Raw genomic sequence first — 26,136 nt, forward strand, 5'->3', positions numbered from 1 at the left:
CCAGACAACAAAAATTTAAGGGGGATAAGCAGGAATTTTCTAGTGAAAAATAGGGTTAACTGTCAAAACTCAGTGGTAGCTGTAGGATTTTAGTGGTAAGGGGCTGTCCCAGCCCGTTATCTCTGATCTATCAGTTTTTATGGGTTTTTTTCAAGTCCTACCAGAAGGAAGCACAAACCCCAAGGCTCATTGTAGATTTCTTTGCAGGAAAGGAGACAGAGTTCCAGGGTCTCTTTTAGAGATTAAAAACGCTGGAGAAGGAGGAAGGAATGCACTGAACAGATTAAAAACTCTAATTTTTTTTAAAAAGTGTGGAATGACACCTGGATTTCCCCATGGACAGCACCACGAGAGGGAGACTCGCTGCTGCAGCAGACCTGGCAGTGCCCTGGGCACAGCTGCTGTCCCAGTCCACCCCCAATTTCAGCTCCAAATCCCTGCCTTGCCACCTTTCCCCCCTGCTGAGGAGCCCAATGAGAATAACAAAATGATTTATTTCATTCCCTCCTCCGGCAAAGCTCAGTTCTGTCCAGAAAGGGTAAAAAACCTCTGGAGTTGGCAGGAGCAGCAGATACAGGTGCTGTGGGGAGGGAAGTCCCAGGAGCTGGGTGAACTGGACCAGTTCCTTTGGTCAGGGCAGGGGTTTGAGCTTTTGGGGGTCTCTCCCTCTTTTTCAAATATCCTTGATGACCTCCTCAAGCTCCTCTTTTGTGTACATGTGGAATTTCATCCCAGGCTCCACCGTGGCAAGCTGGAAGAGAAGGAACAAGGGGTTAAATGTGGTTGAGGAAAGCAGGGAGCAGCTGTTCCTTCTTCTGATCTGCCAGACCAGCAGGATCATTCCAGCTCCATGAGTCCCTAAAATAGCTGCCTGCTGCACAAATAGCTTTGAATTGACTCAGTCTCCTCAGAGGAGCAGCACAGGGAATTTTAGTGGGAACAGGCAGGCATTGCTCCCACTTGATGGGGGAAAAGCCCTAAAAACCTCCCTGGAGAGAATTCCTGTCTCTCTAAAGGATTCTTCTCCTCCAAGAACCAAAGGGATAAATGCTGGCCTGTCTGGGAGCTGAGGGGACTCAGGGTTGACTCAGGGAAACTGAGGCAGAGATCTCTAAGGAAAACAGGGACAACACAGTGTGAGGGCATAGAGCCAAAACATTCCAGAGGCAGCACCAAGGATGAGGGATACTTGAATGACAAGCCTGGAAGAGAAACGTGAGCAGAAATATTCACACCTGGCTCAGGGGTGGCAACCCAAAACAGGGACAGCTGTGCCAGTGGAAATGCCAAGGCTCCAGAGAGAGTTTGGGATGCCCTGGAATGAGCTGGGGTATCCCATAACAGACTGGGATGGGGCAGGAGAGGGCCGGGAATGGGATGGGGCAGCAGAGGGATGGGATGGGATGGGATGGGATGGGATGGGATGGGATGGGATGCTCCTGAACTCACAGGCACTGGGCACACGGTTTGACTCTCCAGAGATCAAAGTCTATGGATGCAACCAATAAGCTGAAGGAAAGCTCTGGAGCATCCCAGCAGATCCCAGAGCTCTTCTGAGGTGACTTCTCACCACCTATCACACCTAAGTCAACCTATCACACCCCCCTTCACCAGCACACGGGGAAGGACCTGAGCCAGGGGCAGGGAGCTTCCACGAGGTGTTTTTCCAAGTGGAAACATCCCAGCTCCTGCCAGCCCAGGTTTCATTCAGAACTCTCAGACAAGGTGGAGACACTTGGAGATGCCACTTTAGGCCCCTCAAATCATGGGGTGGTTTGGTTTGGAAGGGATCTTAAAGCTCATCCAGTGCCAGCCCTGCCATGGCAGGGACACCTTCCACTGTCCCAGGCTGCTCCAAGCCCTGTCCAGCCTGGCCTGGGACACTTCCAGGGATGGGGCAGCCACAGCTGCTCTGGGCACCAGACCACCTGTGCAGGGGCTGGACTGATCCTGGACCCAACCAAACTCAACAAGACCCAGATTTATGCACCAAAACCAGCTCTAAATACCAAAAAACCCCCAAACCTTTATGAACACCCAAAACCAACAGAGACACCAATTCCTTTGCTTTTCCACCTGCTCAAACCTGTCCCTCACCCTACCAAAGCTTCACTCCACCATTCCCTGACAGGCTTCACAGGGAAGTCATTAATCTAAAATGGTGAAATCCTTTCAGGCTCCTGACCTTTGCCATCAATAGATTTAATTCTTCCACAACCACACTTTCCCCCTTCTCTTTGTTCCTAGATGGAAAATGCCACAGCAGCGTGGCTGGAGCCAAGAAATGGGAGAGGCACATACTCCTAGGAAGCAAAGAGCTCTTCAGGTGGCAGATTTTCAGCCAGGGGTGACTTGAGTCAATAGAAACCTTTTAATCCTCAGCACATTCCTGCTGTCCTTCCCCCAGCACGATTCCACCCCACCCCAGGGCCGTGCCAAGCACAGTTAAGCCCTGTTAAACAGGGACATGACATCAGGATACTGTACACATTCCTCTGCCTGCACTGTACCAGGAAAAAATGTATGGCTAAGGGCTGGAAGAGCACCTGGGAAGGAGAGTCCAGCTGCATGGCATGATTTTGGGACAGAGTATCCACGTTTGCATGTGCTGCTGGCCTTCCCCTCCAAAGGAAGTTGGTTAATCCCACCAGGAATGGCCCCCCCACAGCAACATTTAATAGAAAAATGGGGTGAATACCTAGAGGCTGTTTGGGAAAAGGTTTCCCAGCACTCAGAGGGAAGGAATGGGAGGAGAGAGCAGCTCAGGAGCTGGAATGCCACACTTTGGAAAGGTCTGGTGTCTCATAACCCACCCAAAATAGAAGCAAACTCTATCCACCAGCCTGACTTCTCATCTCCCAGTTACCCCACCCAATCCAGAGGGTTTGCTCCTTTCCCACCCAAAAAGGAGCCTATGGAGCAGGTTTGGGGGGCCCAGCATCCCCAGGTTTGTGGGTACTGCCTGCCCCCAGGGTTCCAGGGGCACAGCCATTCCTGGAGGATCCTTGTTGTTCCCACTGTCCAAGGGATTTTTGGCACTGCCCCAGGACTAATATAGCAGCCCAGGAGCTGGGTAATTTTCATTCCTTCTAATATTACAAGCAGCAAGGCAAAAAAGAATGGCTAGATCAGGGGAAGAACAAGCAGTCTGGGTGGTATGTTGGGTTCTGCTGACTGGAGAAGGTCAAAGAATCCCTTCTGTTCATCATGGATTAGCCCTGAAAACAGACCAGGCTCTACCTCTGGAAGGGAAAAGCTTCAACTTTTCCAAAATGCCCCACAGCACATGATGAAAATGGCAGGAACATCTGCAGCAGGTGGCTCAGGAAGCCCTGAGCTGCTCCATGGGCAATGCTGACTCCAGGAGGACTCACCTCGATGTTGGTGGCATTTAGTTTCTCCTCCATGACTTGTTTCAGGATGACCAGGGAAGATTTGATGGCTTCCTTTAGCGTCATGGACTAGAAAACAAATGGCTCGTGGATTACATGCTGCAGGCTCAGGACAGGCCCCTCTCCCTCCCCTTTCCCAAATCCCTTGAGCCAGGCAGCCAAAGGAGCAGCTTATCAAGGGATCTGCAGCAGGCAGGGCAGGGATATCCACAGGGACAGTGAAACCCTGCCTTCCTGAGATTTAACAATCCTTCATTTGGGCACATAAATCTGATGGGACTGGGACAGGAGGGGCTGTTTCTCTTGAACAATTCCCTCCCAAAAAGCCACATTCCCTCTCCATGCTGCATTTAATCTGATAAATCCCGTGCGTCCTTAGAACCAGAGGGATGTGCAGCACAGCTGTGTTTCACTTTGCACTTGAAAAAGGGTTGACAATCCAGGGAGTCCAGAATTTGGGTAATTTGGAGAATTCTGGTGAACAAATGAGTCTTCCCAGTTACCATCACTATTTGTGCTTTTCATTAGGGTCTGGTTTCTCACCACCTAAAACAGGCAGTTCCTCCTCATGGGAGATAAAATTCCTATTTAATATCAAACATGACCAGAACACTTCCAGCACAAAAGCTGTTCCCTTCCCTGGTGAGGTGAAGGTGCTGGTGTGAGCTCAGGATGCTTCCAGCTGTATCCACACAGAGCCCAATGCTGACAGCAGCACTCAGAGCTCAGTTTTTATTTATAGAGAACTTCCTGACATGGCCTTAATTATCTCACAGGCAGAGAGCAGCCCCTCAGAGAGCAGCTGCTGGGAGCAGCTCTACTCTCAGAGATCCTCAGCACCTACTCACAGGATCCACTGCTGAGGAGTGATCCTGCCCTGAGCAGCTCAGGCACCTCCTATCCAGCCCAGTCCTAAATCCTCACTGGGGAGAGAATCAGGGGATCCTGGTAGGTGGTGAAGTACCCCAGACCCACGAGATGTGACCCCCAATCCCAAATCCAGCCCTTACCTTGTGGTAAACCTCTTGCAGGGAGCTCTGGGCTCCCTCCGAGGCGGAGCCGATGGCTCTGGCATCGCACTGCACGAACGTTCCCGAGGGATCCATGTGGAACCTGCAGGGACAGGGGGTGACTACCTGCACCCCATCTCACCCTGGGGTACCCCGAGGACTCTCTCACCAGCCCCCCAGAGCTGCCTGCACAGCTGGAGCTGGGATTCATCCCCAAGAGCTCCCAGGCTGGCAGCTTACACACTCTGACACTGCCCTTTTTCCTCAGGGAACCATTCTCCTTCGGATTTCCCATCTTATCCTAATTTTTTCTTTAATAAATTCAGCAAGTTTTCTCTGCTGGAAGGCAGACCTGACTGGTCAGGCTCTGCCAAGCCTTTTCCACTCCCAGTGGGGCCATTTGGAGCCATGAGTTCAGGTTACAGCTGCTCCAACACCTCCCCAAGGAATGTCACATGGATTATGTTACTGGTGGCTCTGCCGGTCCTTTAGGGAAAGGTAAGAATACACTCAAGACAAGGAGAGCTTTAACACTTCCCTCCTCCCCAGGAAACCACATTTTAAATTAAAAAAAGCAAGGGTTTGGGGAAGATATGATGTTTTGTCCAATGCCAAACAGGCAGATGGGGCTCTGGAAAGGGTTTAACAGGATTAACAAACATATCAGGGATATAATGGGATAAACCCCGAGGGTTTAGCTTAAGGAAAATCCCAGAATCGAGTTCTAAAACAGCTTGGGAATTTTGCAGTGGAGGTTTGGTCTTTTCCCTGGATTAAGAGAGGGGAACTCACAGCTGGGGTCCCTTCTCATCCACTCCTCCGAAGAGCAGAGCGACACCGAACGGGCGGGACTGCGGGAGAAAGGAGGGGATGGCTCAGACAAGGGCAAGGAAAGGGGGGGTTCCCCAGCACCCCCAACCCCCCCCAGGTCCCACCATGGCTCCTGGATCAGCATCTTCCTCTCCAAACTGCAAGGCCAGGTTAGACACAGCCTGTGTCACACTCTCCACCGTCATTGTCTCGTTGTAGGTGAACCAGTGATTCTGCAGGGAAATCCAAATCAAGATTCCCATTATCCCCATGTTCCCAAAATATGACACCCCTGCATGGCTGAGGTGGGGTGAGACCCTGTGTGGACACAAGGATAACTTCCCTGTGGAACTCAGGGTACAGCCAGCATCAGGGAGAAAAGCAGAATGTACAGAAATCCACAGAAAATTTTAAGATACCAAGGCCTTGGGATGCCAATAGGGAAATGCAAGGCTGAAGGGCTTTATCCCAATATCTGCTTTGGAAACTATGTGTTATCCAGCTCTCCAGAGCTCAGAAAACCCCAGGAAAATGCTGCAGCACAGATTTGTACCTAGGACCTCAAAGCACCCGAGGCATCCAGGAAATTTAAGAGGATAAAAAGAAAACCAGTATATCCAGTATTTTGCCAGAACAGTCAGACACTCCCTGAGCAAGCCCCCAGCTTCCCAGATGGAATGATCTTCCTTTTCCCAGGACTTTCAAGGAGTTCTTGGGATTTGTGCCACCAATTTAAGAACAGAGATGTCAGATCTTACCTGAGTCTCCACTCTGGCCTTGTCAATTAAAGTCTTTGCATCAGCTATTAGGCCACTCATGGCACACCCTGGAAGGGAAAGGGCAAACAGGAGTCATTCCACTCGTTATTTGGGATGTGTTTTCCCCCAGACTGCCCAAAACACAAAGGGCTGCAGGGAGAAGCTGGTCCCTGAGGGGGAAGGTGGGGAAGAGATTTGTCCCACTGTGCTGGGCACTGGCAAAGCCACATTTGGAATCCTGGGAACAGTTTTGGGTTTCTCACAAGAAGGACAATGAGGGGCTGGAGCATATCCAGAGAAGGGAACAGAGCTGGGGAAGGGTCTGGAGCACCAGGAGAGGCTGAGGGAGCTGGGAAGGGGCTCAGCCTGGAGAAAAGGAGGCGCAGGGGGGACCCTGTGGCTCTGCACAACTCCCTGACAGGAGGGGACAGCTGGGGGGGGGGTCAGGCTCTGCTCCCAGGGACAGGACGAGAAGAAATGGCCTCGAGCTGTGCCAGGGGAGGTTCAGGTCAGGTATCAGGTAATTTTTTTTCATGGAAAGCATGCTCAGGCAGTGGCACAGGCTGCCCCTGTGAACAGTGGTGGACTCCCCATCCCTGGAAGGGTTCAAAAAGTGTGGATGTGGCACTTTGGGACATGGATTAGTAGTGGCCTTGGTATAGTTGGATTCAATTTTAGAGGGCTTTGTCAGCCTCTAGAATCCTGTGGGATTGAAACAGATTTGCTCCAGAATAACCCGCTGGGAAGGGGCCCTGGCTGCCCCACAGCAGGAGCCCCCAGCACAGATTCCACTCTGGGAAGGGGGGGCTGCACCACAAGCTCCTGGGAGGAGGAAACTGGACTCTTGGAGTTCTTCCCATGCCCATGGAGCAGCAATAAGGGAATTTTGGAGGTTTCCTGCCTTTCAGGGTGACATCTTTGGTCATAAGCTCATTGTGGGCCAATCAAGGTGTTGGTGGCCCTAGGGTGGCATCAGTGATCCTGGAGAAACTGGCTCCAGTCAAGCCCACCATAATTCTCTGCCCTGCCAGAGCTAAATTTGGGATGAGGTTTCATGAGGGAGGTCACTGAGGCAGGGGGCAGTGCTTCAGCTGCCTCTTTCTGCTTCCTGGAGCTACATTCTGCTTGCTTGGAGCCTGGAAAACCAGTGACCAGGAGCTGGTGTGCACTGGGAAGGATGAGCATTCCTGCTCCAGGCAGAACTGCCTGCAGGGAGGGCACATCCCAAAACACAACTTCCCAAATCATACCATAAATATAAAAATATCATATTCTCGTATCATAAATAATTCACAGTTTTAGAAGTGCTCCCAGATCTGATGCAGAGGGACCCCCCAGGGCAGAATCCTTCCTCCATACCAATGTGGGAGTCAATCTCCACAATCTTCTCAATGCTGCTGGGCTCCATGAGGGGAGATGTGATCCTCTTCTCCACAGCCAGGCAAACTCCCTCTGAGGTCTGGATCCCAATGGCTGTGGAGCCCAGCTGCAAAACACCAACACAGGCTCCAGCTCACACAAACATCAATGCTAATTCTGACTCACTTGCAGGAGTGTTGATTTGGATTCAATTGTGTCACCCACACACAAATACACTCTGGCTTTGCATGGTGAATTTTAAAGCTTATTCCCTGAAGGAGGAAATGGGGAAGGTGAAATCCATGTGATTCCCATGAGAACCCAGTGGGGCTGCTGCACGTCCTTCATCTTTCAGTTTGTAGAGCCTGGTGAGTGTAAAAGGACCTGGGAATTCTCCTCTGCCAGCAGGAAAAAAGAATTTGAAGGGTGAGAGAATTTCCCACATCACTAAAAATCCCCAGAGCTGCAGCTCTGGCTTGGGCACTTGGCTTTCCATAAGCTCCTGCCCTCCCCAGAGTCCCAGGCAGCAAGTTCTACCCCAGGATTGCAGGACACCTCAGTGTCACCAGGGCCACAAGCACAGGGACAGATCTTAGGGGGTCCTGGCAGCCTTTGGCTGGATCTTGTCATGATCCCACCTTGATCCCATCAGGCCCTGCCTGGATCCCACCAATTCTCACCTTGATTCTACCTTGGTCCCACAAATCCCTGCCTTGAGCCCAACAGCCCCTACTTAGTTCCTACCTTGATCACACCAACAGCTGCATTTCATCCCACCAGCCCCTGCCTTGATCCCTCCATGATCTTACCAATGCTTTTCTGGATCCCACCAGCCCTTACCTCAATCCTATTTAATCCCACCAACCCCCACATTGGTCCTATTAACCCCACCTTAACCCCACCACCAATCACCTTCATCCCACTTTGATCCCACCTTGCTCCCAGCACTTGCAGCTATTCCAGACTACGGAATTTCCTGGCAGAACTGTCTCAGCTGCAATGTGGAATGCTCACTCCCAACATCCACTTCAACACATGGGGTTTAATTTTAACCCCAAGATTCCCTGGAAAGCTGCACCTACAGCTACAGGTATGGCAGGAGATCTCCCTGCTCCAGGAGATCCATTTTAACTAATCAAGTCAGCATGGTCACCAACATGGGAGCCTTAATTCCCAAGTCATTGGTAACTGTATTGCTTTTTCTGTTACATTGTTACTTCATTCCTCCTTTTAGAAGTCCAAGGAGCTAAAGCAGCAAAGGGAACATAAAATCAGGACCCTTCTCCCCAATACAAACACCTCAGAGCTTTTTCCCTTCATCACTTGACCTGTTTCTTCCAAACTTAAACTTATTACCAATCAACACCCACATTTTTTCAATATAATAAACAGGAATAGTTATCAATTAAGGATATTTAATCCCCAAAGGCCATTTGGCCCTGCAAAGGTGGGTTTGCCCATAACAACCTTCACATTTAAATGCACCCAATAAATGTTTTAGGTTTGATTTAGCTTTGGATTGCATTTTAGTTGGGGATAAATCACTTGGTAGGACAAGGGAGGGAACATTCTGCTGAACTTCAGGGAAAGTTGATGCGTTCTGGTTCTCAATGACCCATAAAAGAGCAGAGCTGTGGGATGTTTGGCTGGAGGAAACACACACAGCCTGGATTAGTTGTGAACAATCCATAACTGGGCTTTGAAGGAGCCCCAGGTGTCACAGTTTGGAAACGTTTTGAAAGTACCTTTATGGCCTCGATGGCATATTCCACCTGGAAGAGCCTCCCCTCTGGAGAGAACGTGTTCACACCCCTGCAACGACAACACAGACAGAGTGAGAAAAGCAAGAAACCAATGGAATGCAAGTCCTTGCTCAGGGGTGAAGGGAGGGCAGCAGGGACGTGTCCCCCTCAGCAAAGGACACCCCCAGGGTCTGGATTCACGATGTTCATGGACAGGAACACAAGGAAAGCTGGCAGGTCAAGGTGAGATGTCCTAGCACACTGTGGGTGCTGGAAGCCTTCAGAATCCAAAGGGCCCACCAGAAGCCACAAAAGTCTTGTTTTACCATAGAATCATGGAATCCTTGAGGTTGGAAAAATCCTTTGAGATCATGGAGTCCAACCTCTCCCCCAGCACTGTCAAGGCCACTGCTAAGCCTTGTCCCCAAGTGCCACCCCCACGTGTTTTTTGAGCCCTTCCTGGGATAAAGATTCCACCACAGCCTTAGGTCGCCAGAGCCAGGACTGGATAGCCCTTTCCAAGAAAAAAATTCCCAATATCCAAACCACACATCCGTGGCCCAACTTGAGGCCGTTCCCTCTCCTCCTGTCCCTGGGAGCAGAGCCCGACCCCCTCACTGGCCCTCCTGTCAGGGAGATGTGCAGAGCCACAAGGTCCCCCCTGAGCCTCCTTTTCTCTGGGCTGAGCCCCTTTCCCAGCTCCCTCAGCCAGCCCTGGTGATCCAGACCCAACCTTCCGCAGCTCCGTTGCTGCCCACTGGACACGCTCCTTTCCCTGGATACGCCATCCCATCCCAATCCACCTCACTCCATTCCATCTCACCCCATGCCATTCCATCCCATCCCCACACACCAACCAAGGGCTCAGGAGCAACCCCCGCCCTCGGGTCCGTCCCATCCCGGCAGGCCCCGGTCCCGTGGCAGGGCCCAGCAACGCTGCGGGCTCCTGGCAGCTCCCGGTGCGATCCCAGTGCGGGAGGCGCCGCTCATGGCGCCCTGGACCGGTCGGGCCACGCCGGGCGCAGGCCGGTGACTCAGCCGCGAGCGCGGGGAGGCACTCACCGGTCGTACTCGGAGCGCGTGAGGAACATGACGGCGGGGCCGCGTGGTTCCGGGAGATCCCGGGGACTCCGGAGGTGCCGGGGGGGCTCGGGGGTTCCAGGGGTACCGGGAGCTCCGCGGCCTCACCGGGGGCTGCAACGCCGCTTCCGGCCCCGAGCAGCACTTCCGCCCGCGCCGCCCTCTCATTGGACAGTGGCCCTTCGGCCTAGCCAATGGGAGGACGGGAAGGGCGGGATCAGCGCAGAGGACAGGGGCGGGGAGGGGATTGGAGGGAGCGGGGGTGGGCGGGGGCAGGGGTTTGGGCGGGTCCAACACGAGCGGATCGTGGGGCGTGGTCATGTCGGGGGCGTGGTCTGAGCAGCGGGGGCGGGGCACAGCCGTGATGGGGCGGGGCTCCAACGGGGCGTGGTCGTCGATGGGCGGGGGCAGAGTAGCAGGGGGCGGGGCCTGCGAGCGGGCACGGCGCGGTGCCGGGAGGGGTTCCCAGGAATGGGGACTCGGGAAGGGGGTACCGGGAAACGGGTACCGGGAAGGGAGGTCGGGGAGGCGATACCAGGGATGCGATACCGAGAAGGGGACACCGGGAAGGAGCTACGGGAGGCGGTGTCGGGAAGGGGCTCCTGGACGGGATGCAGGGAAGGGAATACCGGGAGGAGATACCGGGAGGGGTGTTTGCCCCTGGGATCTCCCCAACGCCCAGCACACGGTGCGACGCCGTCAGCCTCCTTGCCGGCCCCATTAGCAGCCCCCGGCGGGCTTCACTCCTCGCTCCAGCGCTCCCGGCTCACGGGGGATCGGCGGAGCCGATGGACGGACGGACCCCCCCAGGGAGGCGCTGCGCATCCCGCGCTGGCCGGAGGGCCTGGGGGCGGACCGGAGCGAGGGGCTGTCCCGAGGGGCCCGGGGCCGGCCCAGGGGCGCTGCCGGGGGCGGGGCGGTGCTGTCTGTCCCGGGGGCCGTGGGGTGCTTGGTGGCGGCTCCGCCAGCGGAGCCGTCCCAGCGGGCGGCGGAGGCAGCACCGACCGCCCCCGGCCCGGCCATGTCGGAGCCCGGCGCCCCCGCGGCCGGTGATAAAGCGCCCCGGCTCCAGGTAGGGCTCCGGTGCGTCCCCCCTCCCGGTGACCGCGGCTCGGTCCCGGTGCAGCCCCTTGGTATCCCGGCACTGTTGCCCGAGGAGACCCTCGGTGTGCCCCCGGTGTCCCGGTGCCGATCCCCCGATGGAGGAGTCCATCGTGTTCCAGTGCTAACCTCCGGAGAAGCCCACAGTGTCCCGGTGCAGCCGCCCGGTGCGACCTCCGGTGCAGCCTCCTAGTGTGGCGGTGCAGCCCTCCGCTGTTCTCGTGCCGAGGACGGTGCCGGGTGCTGTTCCCAGGTCCCCCATGGCAGCCCCCTGCCCAGGGCAATCCCGTTGCAGCCCCCCCGTTTCCCCGGGGCAGCCCCCCGGTCCCCCGGTGCGGCCCCTCCGGTTCCCCAGGGTAGTCCCCTCGGTTTCCCGGAGTAGACCCCTCTCCACCGAGGTAACCCCCAGGCCGGAGCAGGACACTTTGCAGCCCCCTGATCCCTCGTTGCAGTCCCGTGGCCAGAGCAATCCCGTTGTGGCCACTCGGAGTAGCCCACGGTGCAGTCCCTCGCTCCCCCGGTGCAGCCCCCCTGGTTCTCCAGAGCCGGGGCAAGTCCCGGCGCAGTCCCGGTGCTCCCTGGCTCCTGTCACTCTCTCCTGCAGGACCGTGTCCTTCGTGGGCTGCGCTGGGGACGCCTCCAAGAGCCCCTGGGCTTCATCAAGGTGCTGGAATGGGTGAGTGACCCCCGGTGTGTCCCCCTATCCCGGGCCTGATCCCGGACCCCCGTCTCAGCCCCTTCCCCCGCACTGCTGGGTGCTGCTCCCCAAGGACCTGGTCCCCCCAAATTTGGGGTGTTCCATTGCTTTCCTGAAGCCCCCCCCAGAACGAAGGAATCCCAGAGCCCCCCCCCGCCCCGCCAGAGCTTCCTGCACCCCATCAGCAGCTGGAGTGGAGACCTTATTTTGGGGATCTGGGGAAGGAGGGGAGCAGGGCCACATGGACGCCGGGGTTCAGGCCACGAGCCCCTCCCGGCCCTCCTCGGTGACCTTGAGCAGGTGGCTCTGCCCAGCCGTGCCAAAGGGGACAGTGACATCGGGGTGTCGGGTCCCCGCCATTCCCACAGGCTCAGGGGGCACTAGGTGGGTGGGTGGGGAGAGTGATTGAGGGTCAGTGAGCCCCAGGAAGGGGGACCCTGGGGACAGGGGGGCAACCAAGCGCCTGCAGCTCTGTCCTGTCCTGGCCATGCCATGAATGGCTCCCTGTGATATTGGATTTCAGGGTGGCATTTCTGCAGCTCAGCCTTGCCAGGGCTGGGGGGCTCCCGGGGGAAACTGAGGTACGAGGAGGACTCAGCCTCGGGCATCTCCCACCAGGAGGAGCCAGATTGAGGGGCTTTCCCCCAGTCCTACAGCTCTTGGGTTTGCATAATACCACCCATGGAGGCTTTGCCATTGAGGCCACCATATAGGATCAGACCCACATGCAAAGACAGCCCAAAAACAAAAACGAGGAGAAAATCCCTGGAGGATCCACCAACAATCCTGATTAAACCTTGAGTGCCACACATGAGGCTGCCCATCCCTGCAGTGTCAGGCCTGGCAGCTTAGATTTCCCATTTCACCCGGGAAGCTGGGAGCTGAGCCAGAAGGAGTTGTGGGAAAACACTGTGAGAATGGTGTTTTCCCGGAACCCTCACCCAAGAGATGGAGGCAGTGTGACTCTGATAGCAAGGGAGGGTAGTGGTGGCTCCTGGGGAGGGGACAACTCCGAGGCTCCTACCATGGGGATGCTCCCAGCTGTCTGGAAACCCACTCTGGCATTCAGTACCCTGCCCAAAATTAAGGGGGGGTTGGGGTGGGTTTGGCCTTGGTGTCCTCACCCCCCTAGATATGCCCCCATCCTCACATCCCAGTGCCAGTAGAATCCCAGCGTTGGAGGGAGGTACCTGAGGCCAACAGCTGGGGGGTGGCAGCTTGCCCATTACTCAGTGCCAGGGGATACAACCCAACCCCCAAGGATGAAAGGGGTTCCCCCAGGGACTCAACCCCCCCAGACCCATTGCCCTCTCCTGTAGCTCTTTGCCATCTTCGCCTTCGGCTCCTGCGGCTCCTTCAGCGGTGAGACCGGAGCCACAGTGAAATGTGACGGCAAAGGATTGACAGCCATCAACATCCAGTTCGGGTACCCCTTCAGGTGAGGGGGTGCTGATCCCTCACAAACTGGCGGGTGCTGGGTTGGGGTTAGACTCCCTTCCTGCTGGCAGGGCCTCCATAGGACCACAGCCATGGTCTCTGTGGGGACCATCCATACCCTGACGCCATGGGACATCCCCTGGCTTCAGTTCCTGACACCATCCAGGAGCATTCTTGTTAATCGTGGAAGACCTGGCTGGGGAAGGAGGGGAATTTTCAGTACTCAGGGAAGACCATGGGAATCCTGATTTATTTGGGAGGGCAATGATGCAGTTGGGCCAGATGAGAGTCACAGTTCTAGCCCCTTTCCTCTGCCATCGGCCCCATGCCAAGGCACTAGACCCTGGAAAAGAATCCAGGTTATGGCAGTGGATCTGTGCCCTCCATCCCAGGGGACCACCCCAGCCTGGTTATACCACCTACCCCCACCATCCTCTCCATTCGCAGCCCCCTGACACCCCCTCCCTCTATCCCAGGTTATACCAGATTTCCTTCTCGATGCCGAATTGTAATGGTGAAGAACTCCACACCCTGTACCTCGTTGGTGATTTCTCCGCTCCTGCCGAGTTTTTCGTGACCCTGGGGGTCTTCTCCTTCCTCTACTCCATGGCGGCTCTGGTGCTCTACCTCCGCTTCCATTCCCTGTACACCGAAAACACAAAACTCCCCTTCACAGTAAGGCAGGCTCATCCCTCGGGACACGTGAATCCAGTGCCATGCCAGGATGGCAGCTGATCCCGGGCTCTCGTCCTGGCAGGATTTCTGCGTCACCGTCTGCTTTGCCTTCTTCTGGCTGGTGGCAGCGGCAGCATGGGGCAAGGGGCTGAGTGATGTGAAGGCAGCCACACGCCCCTCCACCCTCATCGCTGCCATGGGGGCCTGCCAGGGCGAAGGCGTGACCTGCGACGCCGGCACCACGCCGGCCATGGGGCTGGCCAACATCTCAGTGGTGAGGGCCACATGGGCACACACATGGGCACACATGGCCAAATACGTGTCATTTTTTGATTGGGAGCACAGTTTAGGGGTTTCAAGCAGAGCTGAGCAGCACATGTGCACACACATGCAGCCCACAGGCTGCAAAGCTGTGCCTGTGAAGGCACAGCAGTGCACACACGTGTTCACAGGACAGCACACGTGGATGTGTGAGCACACCAGGAATGCACACGTACAGATGCACGCAGGTGTACACTCACACACCCCTGTCCTTGTGTGTGCATACACGTGCCAGATTCCTGAGCTCAGCCAGGAGAGGGCAGTGGGAATGTGGCCACACAGATGAAAATACGGGCACACTCACAGAAATGTGGGTGAAAACATTTCACAGCCACCTGTCTTGGTCCCAGGGGATGTGGGATCCACCCTGCACCCCCCAGCCATCAGGAACTCTCAGGATGGGGTGGGTGGTGGTGATGCAGCCCCTGGCATTGGTGCTTGGGATGTGTGGGGTGCATGAGTACATAGGGCATGCGGAGTGCATGAATCATATGGGGCTCATGGGGTGCATGGGGTGAAGTGAGGTGCATGAGGTGCATCTGGCATGTGGGTTGCACGGTGTACAGGAGGTGCATGAGGCACATGGGGCATACAGGGTCCATAGGGTGCACAGGTTGCATGGCACATGTGGGGCACATGGGATGTATAAGGTGCCTGGGGTGCATGGAACACATGGGGCGTATAGGGAGTATGGGGTACGTGGGGGCACAGGACATGGGTTACACATGGGTAAGATGGGGTCCATGGGGTGCCTGGAGCGCAGTGGGGTGCATGGGATGTACGGGAATTATGGCGTGTATGTGGTGTATGGGCATAGGGCACACGCAATGTACAGAGTACATGGGGTGTAGGGAATGTATGGGGTGCATGGGATGCATAGGACGCACATGATTGTACAGGGTACGTGGGGTATAGGGAATGTATGGGGTGTATGGGATGTATAGAGTGCATAGGGCACACACGATGTACAGGGTACGTGGGATGTAGGGAATGAACGGGGTGCTTGGAGCTCATGGGGTGCACAGGGTGTGTGGGGTGCCGGTGCTATGCTCCCCCAAGGGTGCCCTGTAGGACCCTCTCTCTTCTTCTCTGTCCTCTCCCCTCTCCCCTTTCCTCTCCTGCAGCTCTTCGGGTTTCTCAACTTCCTGCTGTGGGCCGGGAACTGCTGGTTCGTGCTGCGGGAGACGCCGTTGCTGCGGCCGCCCGAGCCCCGCGACAGCGCGGCCGAGCAAGGCGCCATCGACAAGCAGTAACCGCCGGGGTTACTGGAACCCCCGGGGGCCGACCCAGCCCGGGGATCCCGCCCGGCCCCCGGGACCTCGCGCCGGCCGCCAGCCCGGGGACGGGGTGTGGCTGTCCCCGCGCTTGGAGCCGCCGGGGGTTCGGATGCTGAAGGGGGACACGGAACCCCGGGGGTCGCGCTTCCTCTCGGGGGTTCTTTGTGTCACCCCGGGGGGTCTATGTCTGTATGGGGCGCATAAAGTCCTGGGTACCAGCTCTGGATTGGGGCTCCTGGTGTCTGCGGAGGTGCGCACAGCCCTGGGTGAGGCACGCACGCCCCTGGGCATCCTGGTCCATATAGGGATAAACCGGTCCCTATCTCTGGTATAGGGTTAACTGTGGACCTCAGATCAGTATTGGGCTAATGGAGGGTCCCAGACAGGTAACAGGAGACCCCAGGTTAGTAAGAGGATAATCAGGAACCCCAGTCCGGTATTGGGATAATATTGGGAGCACCACTCCAGTATAAGGGATCACCTGGGACCCCAACCTGATATGGCAGGGAGTCCCGGCTCCATATAGGGATAATAGGGAACCTCAGGCCAATAGAAGGATAAGGGGGGATCCTAAGTTGGTATAGGCATAACGGGGATCCCCAGCCCCGTACAAAAATAACCTGGAACCTCAGCCTTGTATGGCAATACCCTGGGCTCACAGCCCAGTATAGAAATAACTGTGCCAGACCCCAGCCTGTTATGGGAATAACTGGGGTTCTGGGTGCTGTATGGGGATAACAGAGAACCCCAACCGAGTATAGGGATACCGAGTGCCCTTAACCTGTTATAGAGATACCGGGTTCCCCCATCCCCGTATAGGGATAACAGGAGACCCCAGCCTGGTACAGGGATCACTTGGGACCCCCCAGGCCAGTGCGAAATCCCGAGTGTCCCATCCCGGTATGGGGATCCCGGGTGTGCCATGCCGGTGTCGGGATCCCGGGTGCCCCGTGCCGGTGCGAGGTCTCCGGGGTCGGGCCGGGCGGGGGTCGCGCCGGGACTACAATGCCCATAGTGCCGCGGGGCGGGCGGGGCGCGCGGCGCATGCGCGGGGCGGGGGCGGCGCGGGGGGGCGGCGGTGCCGCGGCGGCGGCGGCGGCGATGGCGGCGGAGCGGCGGCCGGTGCCCGGCCTGGACGAGTTCGCGGGGCAGAGCTGGAGCGCCTGGGTGGAGCGGGCCGGGCCGCCCGCCGACACCGGTGAGGGCGGCGGCGGCGGGGGGGGCTTCGCGACCGGGGCCGCGCCCGCCGACCCCCGGTCCGAGCGCCGCCGCGCGGCGGGCGGGCAGCGGCACCGGCAGAGGGGAGTCCGGCACCGGGAACCGCGAGCAGGGCATCCTGCACCGGGCGCTGGGAACGGGGCATCCTGCACTGGGGACCGGGAACGGAGCATCCTCCGCCGGGCGCTGGGAACCGAGAGCAGGTTCTGCACCGGGCAGCAGGAGCGGCTCGTTCTGCTCTGGGAACGGGGCACCGGCAACGGGGCATCCTGCGCTGGGCAGTGGGAAAGAGGGCACTGGGAACCCTGCACTGGGCACTGAGACCCAGCACTCGGTGCCAGGACCTGGGCGCACAGCAGAGGGTGCCGGTCTGATGCCCAGCGCAGGGTTCCCAGTGCCCAGATTGTGGTGCCGGGTGCCTGGAGCAGGTTGTCCTGGCATGTCCTAGGATGTTCCCTGGCACTGGGAACTGGACACCTGGAATGAAGCATCCTGTACTAGCACCTGGCACTGGGAACAGGGCAGCCAGACCTGGCACGCTGCACCGGGAACCAGACATTGGGAAAGGAGCGCCTTACACTGGGAACCTGGTACTGGGAATGGGGAACCCTGCACTGGGATCCTGGTACTGGGAATGGGGCACCCTGCACTGGGAACCAGACATTGGGAAAGGGGCACCTTGCACTGGAACCTGGAACTGGGGATGGGGAACCCTGCACTGGTATCTTGCTACTGGGAATGGGGACCCCTGCACTGGGATCCTGGTACTGGGAAAGGAGAACCCTGCACTGGGATCCTGGTACTGGGAATGGGGCACCCTGCACTGGAAACCAGACATTGGGAATAAGGCACTTACACTGGGAACCGGACATTGGGAAAGGAGCACCTTGCACTGGGAACCTGGTACTGGGAAAGGGGCACCCTGCACTGGGAACCTGGTACTGGGAAAGGAGAACCCTGCACTGGGAACCTGGTACTGGGAAAGGAGAACCCTGCACTGGGATACTGGTACTGCGAAAGCAGAACCCTGCACTGGGAACCAGACATTGGGAAAGGAGCACCTTGCACTGGGAGCCTGGTACTGGGAATGGGGCACCCTGCACTGGGAACCTGGTACTGGGAATGGGGCATCCTGCACTGGAAACCAGACATTGGGAATAGGGCACTTACACTGGGAACCACACATTGGGAAAGGGGCACCTTATACTGGGCACCTGGAATCTGGCACTGGGCACCAGACTGGCACCCAGCACTGGTGAACACACACTGGGAATGTGGCATCCTGCACCAGAATATGCGGAAACAGGAGTGGAGCACCCAGCCCTGGGCACCAGACAATGGGAATAGGACATCCTGCAATGGCAGCAGGACACTGGAAACTTTACACTGGGCATCCAGACCTGGCACCCAGTATTGAGAACTAGGCACCCAGCACTGGGAACTGGGAATGGGCACTTCCTGCACTGGGAATGTGGCATCCAGCACTGGGCATCTGGCACCAGGAATTGGGACTGGGAGCCTGGCACTGCGCAGGCAGACATGGCACCCAGTACCAGGAACTGGGCACTCAGCACTGGGGATTTGGCACTGGGAACAGGGCATTGTGTACTGGAGACCCAGCTCTGGGAATGGGGCATCCTACAAAAGTTGCCCAATACCAGGAACCAAACACTAGGAATCTTATACTGGGCACCAGGAGCTGGACACCCTGTGCTTGCAGTGGGAACTGGGCACTAGGCAGCCACACTGAGCACTGGGATTCAGGAACTGGGCAGCAGGATCTCTGCACTAGGAACTGGGCACCCAGCACTGGGCACTGATCTGGCACCAGGCACCCCAGTCTGTACCCTGCGCCTGTTACAGGGAACCAGTTTTGGGTGCCCCATCCTGGATTCCAGATATCCCAGGTGCAGTGGACACTGGTGAGAACAGAGCAGTAATTGGAGAGCCTGGACTGGGAATTAGTTGCCACCATTACCCCAGAGCAGGCAGGAGATACTGGGAGCTCCAGGTGGGAGACTGGGCATCACGTGCTAAGCACTGGGATATCCTGCACTGGGATCTGGGCAGGGCACACTGGGAGCCAAGTACCCCTTACTGGGAGCTTGGCATTGTCCCTGTGGGCTCTCAGCACTGGGACTGGCTGCCCCAGACTGGGCTCCAGTCATGGTACATCTGAATGGGTCTGGGTGCCCAGTATGGCACAGGTAGATGGCACTGGACACCCAGTATGGCCAGGCAGGCAGGACTGGTTACCATTATGGCACAGCTGGATGGAACTGGGTGCCCAGTATGGCATGGCCTGAAAGGATTGGGGATGGACTGGGCATGCAGTTTGGCACAGTTGGCCAGGTCACCATTGCCACTGGCTTAGCGGCCACCAGTCTCCCCAGAACAGAGCTCAGGACACCAGCCAGGCACAGCCTGAAGAGCCACAACTGTATGGGAACCAGGGTGACCCAAGGGTGTCACATCCTGGGACCAGGATGTTCCCAGGGGTGTCACATGCCAGGACTGGGGTGTCCTTAGGGATGTTACATCCCATCCAGGATAGGGCTGTCCCCAGGGGTGTCCCATCCTAGCACCAGGGTGTTCTCAGGGATGTGCCATCCCAGGGCAAATATGTCCCAGGGGTGTCACATCCCAGGACAGGGTCTTCCCAGGATTCACATCCCACACTGAGAACACATCAGGAACATCCCTCCTGCTGGCACTGGGCTGTCAGGATGGGAACCCTGGAGATGGTGACACAGCACAGGGCAACGCCACTCACAGGATGGATCTGTCTCTCTGATCTAATTTTGTCTGGTTTAATTGTTCCAGGAGCAGGAATGCCCGGACCATCCCCGTGTGGGAGCACTGGGACCATCCCTGTGCCAGCCACTGACAGGATTTTGTCTCTGGCAGGATCAGGGTCAGAGCTGGAGGAAAATGGGAAGAGTGGCAGCAAGAAACTGGACACCATGACCCTGATTAAGGAAGGTGAGCTCCTCTCTGGGGTGAAACCCAGCACGTTGGGGCTGTGTGAGCCATGGAGCTGGGATTGTTGTCTGCAGTGATTCCAGCAGCACCAGGTCTGTGCCAGCTTACAGAGCTCTCCCCACAGACATGGACATCTTCGGGCACTGCCCTGCACACGACGAGTTCTACCTGGTGGTCTGCAACCACTGCAGCCAGGTGGTGAAACCCCAGGCCTTCCAGAAGCACTGTGGTGAGCCAGGGAATTCCGGGAATGGCTATTCCAGCTCGTGGTGCTGGGAACAGCACCGGGAATGCCACCGGGGCTGGCTGTGGGGGAACAGCCTGCGGGCAGGGAGGGTGCAGTGCGAGCTCTGGTGTGGGCTAACAGTGGGCCCATCCCATCCCATCCCATCCCATCCCATCCCATCCCATCCCATCCCATCCCATCCCATCCCATCCCATCCCGGCAGAACGGCGGCACGGCCCGCTCAGCAAGCTCTATGCCCGTGCCACCGCGTGCCACGTCGCCGTGAATGGGCAGCCGGTGCCTGGCAGGACCCCCGGAGCGGCCAAAGCCCTGCAGGAGAAGCATCCCGGTGCCCGCGGGAGAGCCCAGCCCCTTCCCGAGCACACGGACAAGGACAACAACCTCTGGTGAGCGCCGGGACGGGCGGCGCCGATGCTCCGGTGGGGTCACTTTGATCCCATCCCCTCCTCCCCAAAATTCTCTCCACAGCTTGTTTGTGCCCGTGGTGAACCTGGAGAAGATTCCCAGCATTCCCAAACCGGACGGGCACGGGATCAAGGTGCCCCCCAAAGCCGTCCCCACCAACTCCAAGGAGTCCCTGGGGAAACCCGCGGCTGCCGCGGTGCCCAAAGAGCCGCCGGTGCCGACCGGGGTCGGGGGGGATTCGGCCATGCCGGAGAGCATCCCCGCTCCGGGGGAGAAGGATGTGGGGGCCCCCAAAGCGCCCCCCAGGTCCCACAGGAAGCTGGCGCGTGAGTCCCCCCTTTCCTTGCCGGCCATGGGGGGGGGCGGATGATCCCAGCGGGACATCCTGGTGCCGGAATTCCGGTGGCCAGGTCTAGCAGTGGGGTAGGTACCAGGGGAGTGGCTCCCCCCTGTCCCCTGGTGGGCTGGGGGGGGTCCCTGCCCTCCCCCCAGTTCCCATCACCCTGCAGGTTTAGGGCCCCCACTTGACTGCTCCCAAGGAATGGCCACAGCAAGAGGGGGAGCCAGGGATGGATCCCCAAAATCACATGTTCCTCCAAAAATGGGGTGAATTGTGTCCCCAATAAAATATGGAGGTAGAACACTTATCTCCCCACAATATGGGGGTTAAACTTGTGTCCCCCCACAAAAACACAAGAATTGGATATGTGACTCCCCCAAAAATATGAGCGTCAAATGTGCATTTCCCCCGAAATATGGGGGTTGAATATATGTCCCCCAAAACGGAGGTGTTGAACATACATCCCCCCAAAAATATGGTGTTTGAATGTGTACCCTTCCAAAATATGGGGGCCAAATGTCTCACCCCAAAATATGGGTGTTAAATGCATGGGCCCCAAGATAGGGGGGTTAAACACATGTTCCCCCCAAAATACGTGGGTGAAATGTGTGTCACCCCAAAATATGGGGGTCAAATGTGTATCCTCTGAAAATGTGGGGGTTGAACACATGTTCCCCCAAAAATACGGGGGTTGGACATGTGTCACCCCAAAATATGGAGGCTGGACATGCATCCCCCCAAAATATGGGGGCCAAATGTGTTGTCCCTCCCAAAATATGGGCGTATAACACGTGCCCCCCCAAAAAATGGGGTCAAATGTGTATCACCCCAAAATAAGTGTGGCAAATGTGTGTGCCACCTCAAAATAATGGAGTTTGGATGTGTGCTGTCCCAAAATATGTGGTTTGGACATATGTCACCCCAAAATATAGGTGTTGGACACATATTCCCCAAATATGGGAGTCAAACATGTGTCCCCCCCTGCCCCCAAAATACAGGAGCCAATTTCTGCTGTGCCCACAGACACTCCCAGGTGATAGCAATGCCATTAGCAGAACCCAGCTGAAAATGAGGGGGGGGGTCGCCCCAGGGAAGGGGCAAAAAAAGGTGGGGGGAGCAGCACATAGTGATTCCCCCACCCCCTCTAAACTTCTCAGGGTTGTGTCCCCCCCTCAGAGCTGCTCCGAGGAGTGGGTGCTCCATGCCCAGCCCTAGTGGGGGGTGTTGGGGTGACCCCCCCAGCACTCCCCAGCACCCGCTGCCTCCCTGTCCCCCCAGGTAAGGAGTGTGACCTGAACCGGCAGTGTGGGGTGCGGAACCCCGACACCAACAAACTCTGCACCCGCCTGCTGACCTGCAAGGTAGTGGAAAACAGGGAGGGGACACCCCAATATTGCACCCTGGGCGTTTTGGGGGGTCCTGAGCCCCTCCCTTCTATCATCCAGATCCACTCGGTTCACCAGCGCCGGGAGGTGCAGGGTCGGGCCAAGGATTTCGATGTGCTGGTGGCCGAGCTCAAGGCCAGCACCCGCCGAGGGGACCCCCCAAAGGACAGGAGCCCCCCTGAGAAGGACCCCCTGCACCCTGCCCTGCAGGACACCCCCTCACTGCTGCAGCCCCCCAATACCCCCCTCTGCCGAGCTAGGCTGTCCCACTGCTTGCACCCCCCCAGGTGAGTACCCCATGAATTTGGGGGCGGGGGGTCTCCTTTCGCCTTTCCCCACCTGAACTGGGGGAAATGCATTGAAAGGGCAGGAATGGGAGTGGGGATTTGGGGGGGGGGGTTCCATCTCACTCCCTCTCCACCTGAACTGGGGGGGAGGATGTGGTTTGGAGCAGGGATTTGTGGGGTCCCGTCTCATCAGCTGAATTTGGGGGGGATGTGGATGGGAGCAGGGATTTGGGGGGTCCTGTCTTACCCCCTCCACACCTGAATTAGGGGAAGATGTGGCTGGGAGCTGGGTTTTGGGGGGTCCCATCTCACCTTTTCCCACTTGCACTGGGGGGTGTGGCAGGGCAGCAGGAATGTGAGTGAGGAATTGTGGGGTCCTGTCTCAGCTCCTCTGCACCTGAATTGGGAGGGGGAGTGGATATAAGGGGGGGTCCGGGGGTGTTCTCATCTCACCTTTCCCCACCTGAATTCGGGGGCACATTGTAGGGATTAGGAATGGGGATTTGGGGGGGTTATTGTCTCACAGTGACCCCCCCCCAGTATCGAGCACCCCAAAACTTCCTCTCTGGTGCAGGGCCCAACTTTCCTCTGACAGTGACCCTGAGGATGCTCCGGCCACCTCTGGGGAGGGGAGCATGGGAGGCTTCCCCCTCCCCCTGCCCAAGGGGGGCAGCCGCGTGTCCAGCGAGGAGAGCGAGGAAGAGGGAGGCGAGGAGCCCCCCCGGACCCCAGTGCGCCCACCACGGCCTCAGGCGGTGAGTGAGGGGACCCCGAGTGGGACAGGGACCCCCAACTCCACCAGCAGCCCATCCATGCGTCCTTTCCCAGCTCCGTGCCAGGCGGGGGCTTGGGGGGGCTGCAATGACCCTGGCACGGTGCCCCCCCAGTTCTGCACCTTCGGGCAGGGGCTCGGGGGGGCTGCAGTGACCCTGGCACGGTGCCCCCCCAGTTCTGCACCTTCGGGAGCCGCCTGGTGACCCCGGGCTGTTACGTGTTCGACCGACGGCTGGACCGGTTCTGCGCCGCGCTGGGCTCCATGCTGGAGCAGCACCTCAGCACACACAGGTGGAGGTGAGGAGGGCTGAGGGGGGCCAGGGGACAAAGCCACCCCGACACAGCGAGGGTTTGTGCTCCACAGAGTGCCAGCATGGTGTTGGGATTGGGGGGCAGGAAGGGAACAGGGACTTGGGAGGGTCTTTTTGCACCCCCTCCCTGTTCAAACAGAGAAGGGTAAGGTGAGGATGCAGGGATGGAAGTGGGAAACTGGAGGGGATCTCATTTCAACCCATTCTGATCCAAAGGGATGAGGATAAGGTGGGGATGGAGGGATGGGAGCAGGGATTTGGGATGCTCTCCCTACCTGAATCAGGAAGGACTAAAGGGACAAAGACGGGAGTGGGGATTTGAGAGGTCCCATTTCCCCCCCTTCTCACCCAAACTGGGAAAGACAAGATTGGGATGCAGAACTGTGAGCAGAGGTTTTTGGGTGGGGGGGGGGGGGGGGGGGGGGCGGGTTGGATAACTCCCTCCTCACCTGAATTTGGGTGGAACAAGGCAGGGGTGTAATGGGGATTTGAGGGGATGTCCTGTTTCACCCCTTCCCATCCAAACTCGGGGGGACAAGGTGGGGATACAGGGCTGGGAATGAGGACTTGTGGGGGCTCCCATCTCACCTTTCCACACCTGAGTCGGGGAGGACAGGGTAGGGTTGGAGGGATGGGAATGGGGACTTGGAGGGATCCCGTCTCACCTCTCCCCCCTTGAACTGGGGGTATGTGGTGGGGAGCAGGAATTTTGGGGGTTCCCCATCTCACCCGCCCCCTCCCTTCCCACAGGAAGATCCCTCCAGCCGTCGTCCCCCCTCTTCACCTCCCCGCTGCCCCCCCCAGCCCCGCTGTCCCCCTTTACGGCCCTGCAGCCCCTTCCCCGCCCCTGCGGACCCTCTCGGCAGTGGGGGGGTGCCGGGTCCCCACCAGCCTCACCTACACCGTGGGGTCGCCCCCCGCGGCAGCCGCCTGCAGCCAGCCCGAGTGCGGGGGAGGGGGCACGCAGTCCATCACCTCTCCCCTCCCCGCCAACACCCCCTCGCCCTCCTTCAGCAAACTGCCCCCCACCAAGGCCAGCAAATCCCCCCGGGCACGGGAGGCGTCCGGCGGGATGGACACGGACCCCCGGCCCTGGCAGCCCCCCCTCACGGCCGGCAGCCCCCCTTACAAACGGACCTGTTTGGGGGACAGCGTCAAGGGCAAAAATCAGGGCTTGACTCCCCCCGGCAAGACGAAACTCACCCCCCCGGCATCGCCCTCCATCGCCATCCTCAACGGGACCCCTCGGGTTCGCCGGCTGCCCCCCGCCCAGCCCTGCCGGGCCCCCCCCGCTGCCCTGGACCCCCAAACGCCGCTGCTCGGGCTGGGCGGGCCCCCCCGGGGGCTCTCCGAGGATGAGGTGAAGAAGCGCAAGAACGCGGCCACCTATTGCCGACCCCTGAAGCCCAAAGCCGCGCCCCCCCTGCCCGGCCCCCCGGCCCCTCCCGGCTCCGGCTCCTCCGGCTCGGGGGGCTCCATCCGCAGGAAGAAGCCGGGGACGCCCCTGGGTTTCGAGGAGAAGAGGAGCGTCCTGAAGGTAGGGCTGGGGGGTGGCAGGTAGGGGTGAAGCTGAGGGACCCCCCTGAGGGTCACTGGGACCAGCAGGCGATGGGGTGGAACACTGGGATCGGGGTCACTGTGCCCTGAGAGTTACCCTGTCCTGGGGGGAACATCCCGGTCTGGCAGGGGGAACGCCAGGGGACACCCTGTCCTGGGAGGGGACACTGTGAGGGCTCCCCAACCCTGGGGACACCGTGGGGCTCCCCTAACCCTCTGGAGAGTCCCCAGTGTCCCCCGCCAGGGCTGACTCGTCCCCTCTCCCACTGCAGTCCAAAGCCCATTAACAGAGGGGTCACCGGGGGCCCCCCTGTGTCCTCCCCACCGGGAAACGCCAGAAAACCGATGAAGGGGGGAAAAAAAAATCCAAGGAAACACGAAGGAAAATCCCAGACTTCCAGAAAATACCTCAAAACTCTCAGTTCTGTTCTCTTGCTGCTAAACCAGCCCCGGGATGGGGGCGGCACTGGGGACCCACCCGGACCTCCCGGGGCCCCCATGGCCGCGGATATTTATAAGAAACGGTTGTTGCTGTTTTTGTTCTTTTTGTAAAAAAAACAACAAAACAAAGAGAAAAGAGTTGCGTACTGGGGGACGGTGGGGGAAGGGGGGTGCTGGGGAGTCCGCGGGTTTGGGGGCTGAGGTCAGGGGGTCTTTGGGGGATGGGGGGCTCAATGGGGCAGGAGGATACTGATGACCATGAGGAATTACTGGGGGCCTGGGGGAGTGTCACTGGGGAGCTGGAAGGGGCTCACTGGAGTTGTTAAGTGTTGAGGAGACAGTGGGATACTGGGGGGATCGTTTGGGGGGCTGTGGAGGGTTACTGGGGGTACTGGGGAGTAAAGGGGGCTATGGGGCTGGGCAGGGGTTCATAAGGGTCTTTGGGAGGCTGAGGGGGTCATTGGGGTGGTGAGGGGTGTACTGGGGACTATAGGGCGTCTTCAGGGTGCTGTGGGTGCTGCAGGGCGGGC

At 58.2% G+C, this 26,136-nt stretch overlaps 3 protein-coding genes across 6 annotated transcripts; 2 read left to right on the forward strand and 1 right to left on the reverse strand.

Moving 5' to 3' along the window:
* Positions 1-474: 474 nt before the first annotated feature.
* On the reverse strand, positions 475-10,327 carry PSMA5 (proteasome 20S subunit alpha 5). Its single transcript, XM_014872841.2, has 9 exons — positions 10,134-10,327; positions 9,075-9,141; positions 7,330-7,456; positions 5,971-6,038; positions 5,338-5,445; positions 5,195-5,253; positions 4,403-4,505; positions 3,375-3,461; positions 475-751 (listed from the first exon to the last, which is right to left on the reverse strand). Exons 1-9 carry the CDS (start codon positions 10,160-10,162, stop codon positions 674-676), a joined length of 726 nt encoding a protein of 241 aa, XP_014728327.1. The 5' UTR covers positions 10,163-10,327; the 3' UTR covers positions 475-673.
* An 845-nt stretch (positions 10,328-11,172) lies between these two features.
* SYPL2 (synaptophysin like 2) lies at positions 11,173-15,635 on the forward strand. Its single transcript, XM_088180198.1, has 6 exons — positions 11,173-11,223; positions 11,746-11,928; positions 13,269-13,387; positions 13,863-14,061; positions 14,144-14,335; positions 15,507-15,635. The coding sequence occupies exons 1-6, from the start codon at positions 11,173-11,175 to the stop codon at positions 15,633-15,635; spliced, it is 873 nt and encodes a 290-aa protein (XP_088036324.1).
* Positions 15,636-16,759: 1,124 nt separating this feature from the next.
* On the forward strand, positions 16,760-25,742 carry ATXN7L2 (ataxin 7 like 2). Of its 4 annotated transcripts, none has more exons than XM_088180383.1 (11): positions 16,760-16,857; positions 19,785-19,859; positions 19,984-20,088; positions 20,309-20,492; positions 20,575-20,837; positions 22,130-22,212; positions 22,297-22,523; positions 23,098-23,278; positions 23,473-23,594; positions 24,359-25,145; positions 25,438-25,742. In XM_088180383.1, the coding sequence occupies exons 1-11, from the start codon at positions 16,761-16,763 to the stop codon at positions 25,450-25,452; spliced, it is 2,139 nt and encodes a 712-aa protein (XP_088036509.1). In that variant the 5' UTR covers position 16,760; the 3' UTR covers positions 25,453-25,742. The 4 variants fall into 4 exon arrangements, with proteins under 4 accessions (XP_088036509.1, XP_088036507.1, XP_088036508.1 ...); XM_088180382.1 differs by lacking the exon at positions 16,760-16,857 and adding an exon at positions 16,986-17,467; XM_088180381.1 differs by lacking the exon at positions 16,760-16,857 and having other exon boundaries at positions 16,985-19,859; positions 23,119-23,278.
* The last annotated feature ends 394 nt before the right edge of the window (positions 25,743-26,136 follow it).

The sequence above is a fragment of the Sturnus vulgaris genome, chromosome 29, assembly GCF_052056855.1.
Source record: "Sturnus vulgaris isolate bStuVul1 chromosome 29, bStuVul1.hap1, whole genome shotgun sequence".
NCBI classification, from domain to species: Eukaryota; Metazoa; Chordata; class Aves; order Passeriformes; family Sturnidae; genus Sturnus; species Sturnus vulgaris.

Excerpts from the sequence above, each read along its gene's own strand:
- PSMA5 (XM_014872841.2), bottom strand. The coding sequence starts at position 10,162 with ATGTTCCTCACGCGCTCCGAGTACGACCG. Across the intron at positions 5,446-5,970 it reads AGGCCAGAGTGGAGACTCAG|AATCACTGGTTCACCTACAA; the intron begins GTAAGATCTGAC and ends ATTTCCCTGCAG. Across the intron at positions 4,506-5,194 it reads GATGAGAAGGGACCCCAGCT|GTTCCACATGGATCCCTCGG; the intron begins GTGAGTTCCCCT and ends CTGTCCCTGCAG.
- SYPL2 (XM_088180198.1), top strand. The coding sequence starts at position 11,173 with ATGTCGGAGCCCGGCGCCCCCGCGGCCGGTGATAAAGCGCCCCGGCTC. Across the intron at positions 13,388-13,862 it reads CAGTTCGGGTACCCCTTCAG|GTTATACCAGATTTCCTTCT; the intron begins GTGAGGGGGTGC and ends CCTCTATCCCAG. Across the intron at positions 14,336-15,506 it reads GGCTGGCCAACATCTCAGTG|CTCTTCGGGTTTCTCAACTT; the intron begins GTGAGGGCCACA and ends CCTCTCCTGCAG.
- ATXN7L2 (XM_088180380.1), top strand. The coding sequence starts at position 19,604 with ATGGGAACCCTGGAGATGGTGACACAGCACAGGGCAACGCCACTCACA. Across the intron at positions 22,213-22,296 it reads CCCGCCTGCTGACCTGCAAG|ATCCACTCGGTTCACCAGCG; the intron begins GTAGTGGAAAAC and ends TCTATCATCCAG. Across the intron at positions 22,524-23,097 it reads CACTGCTTGCACCCCCCCAG|GGCCCAACTTTCCTCTGACA; the intron begins GTGAGTACCCCA and ends TCTCTGGTGCAG.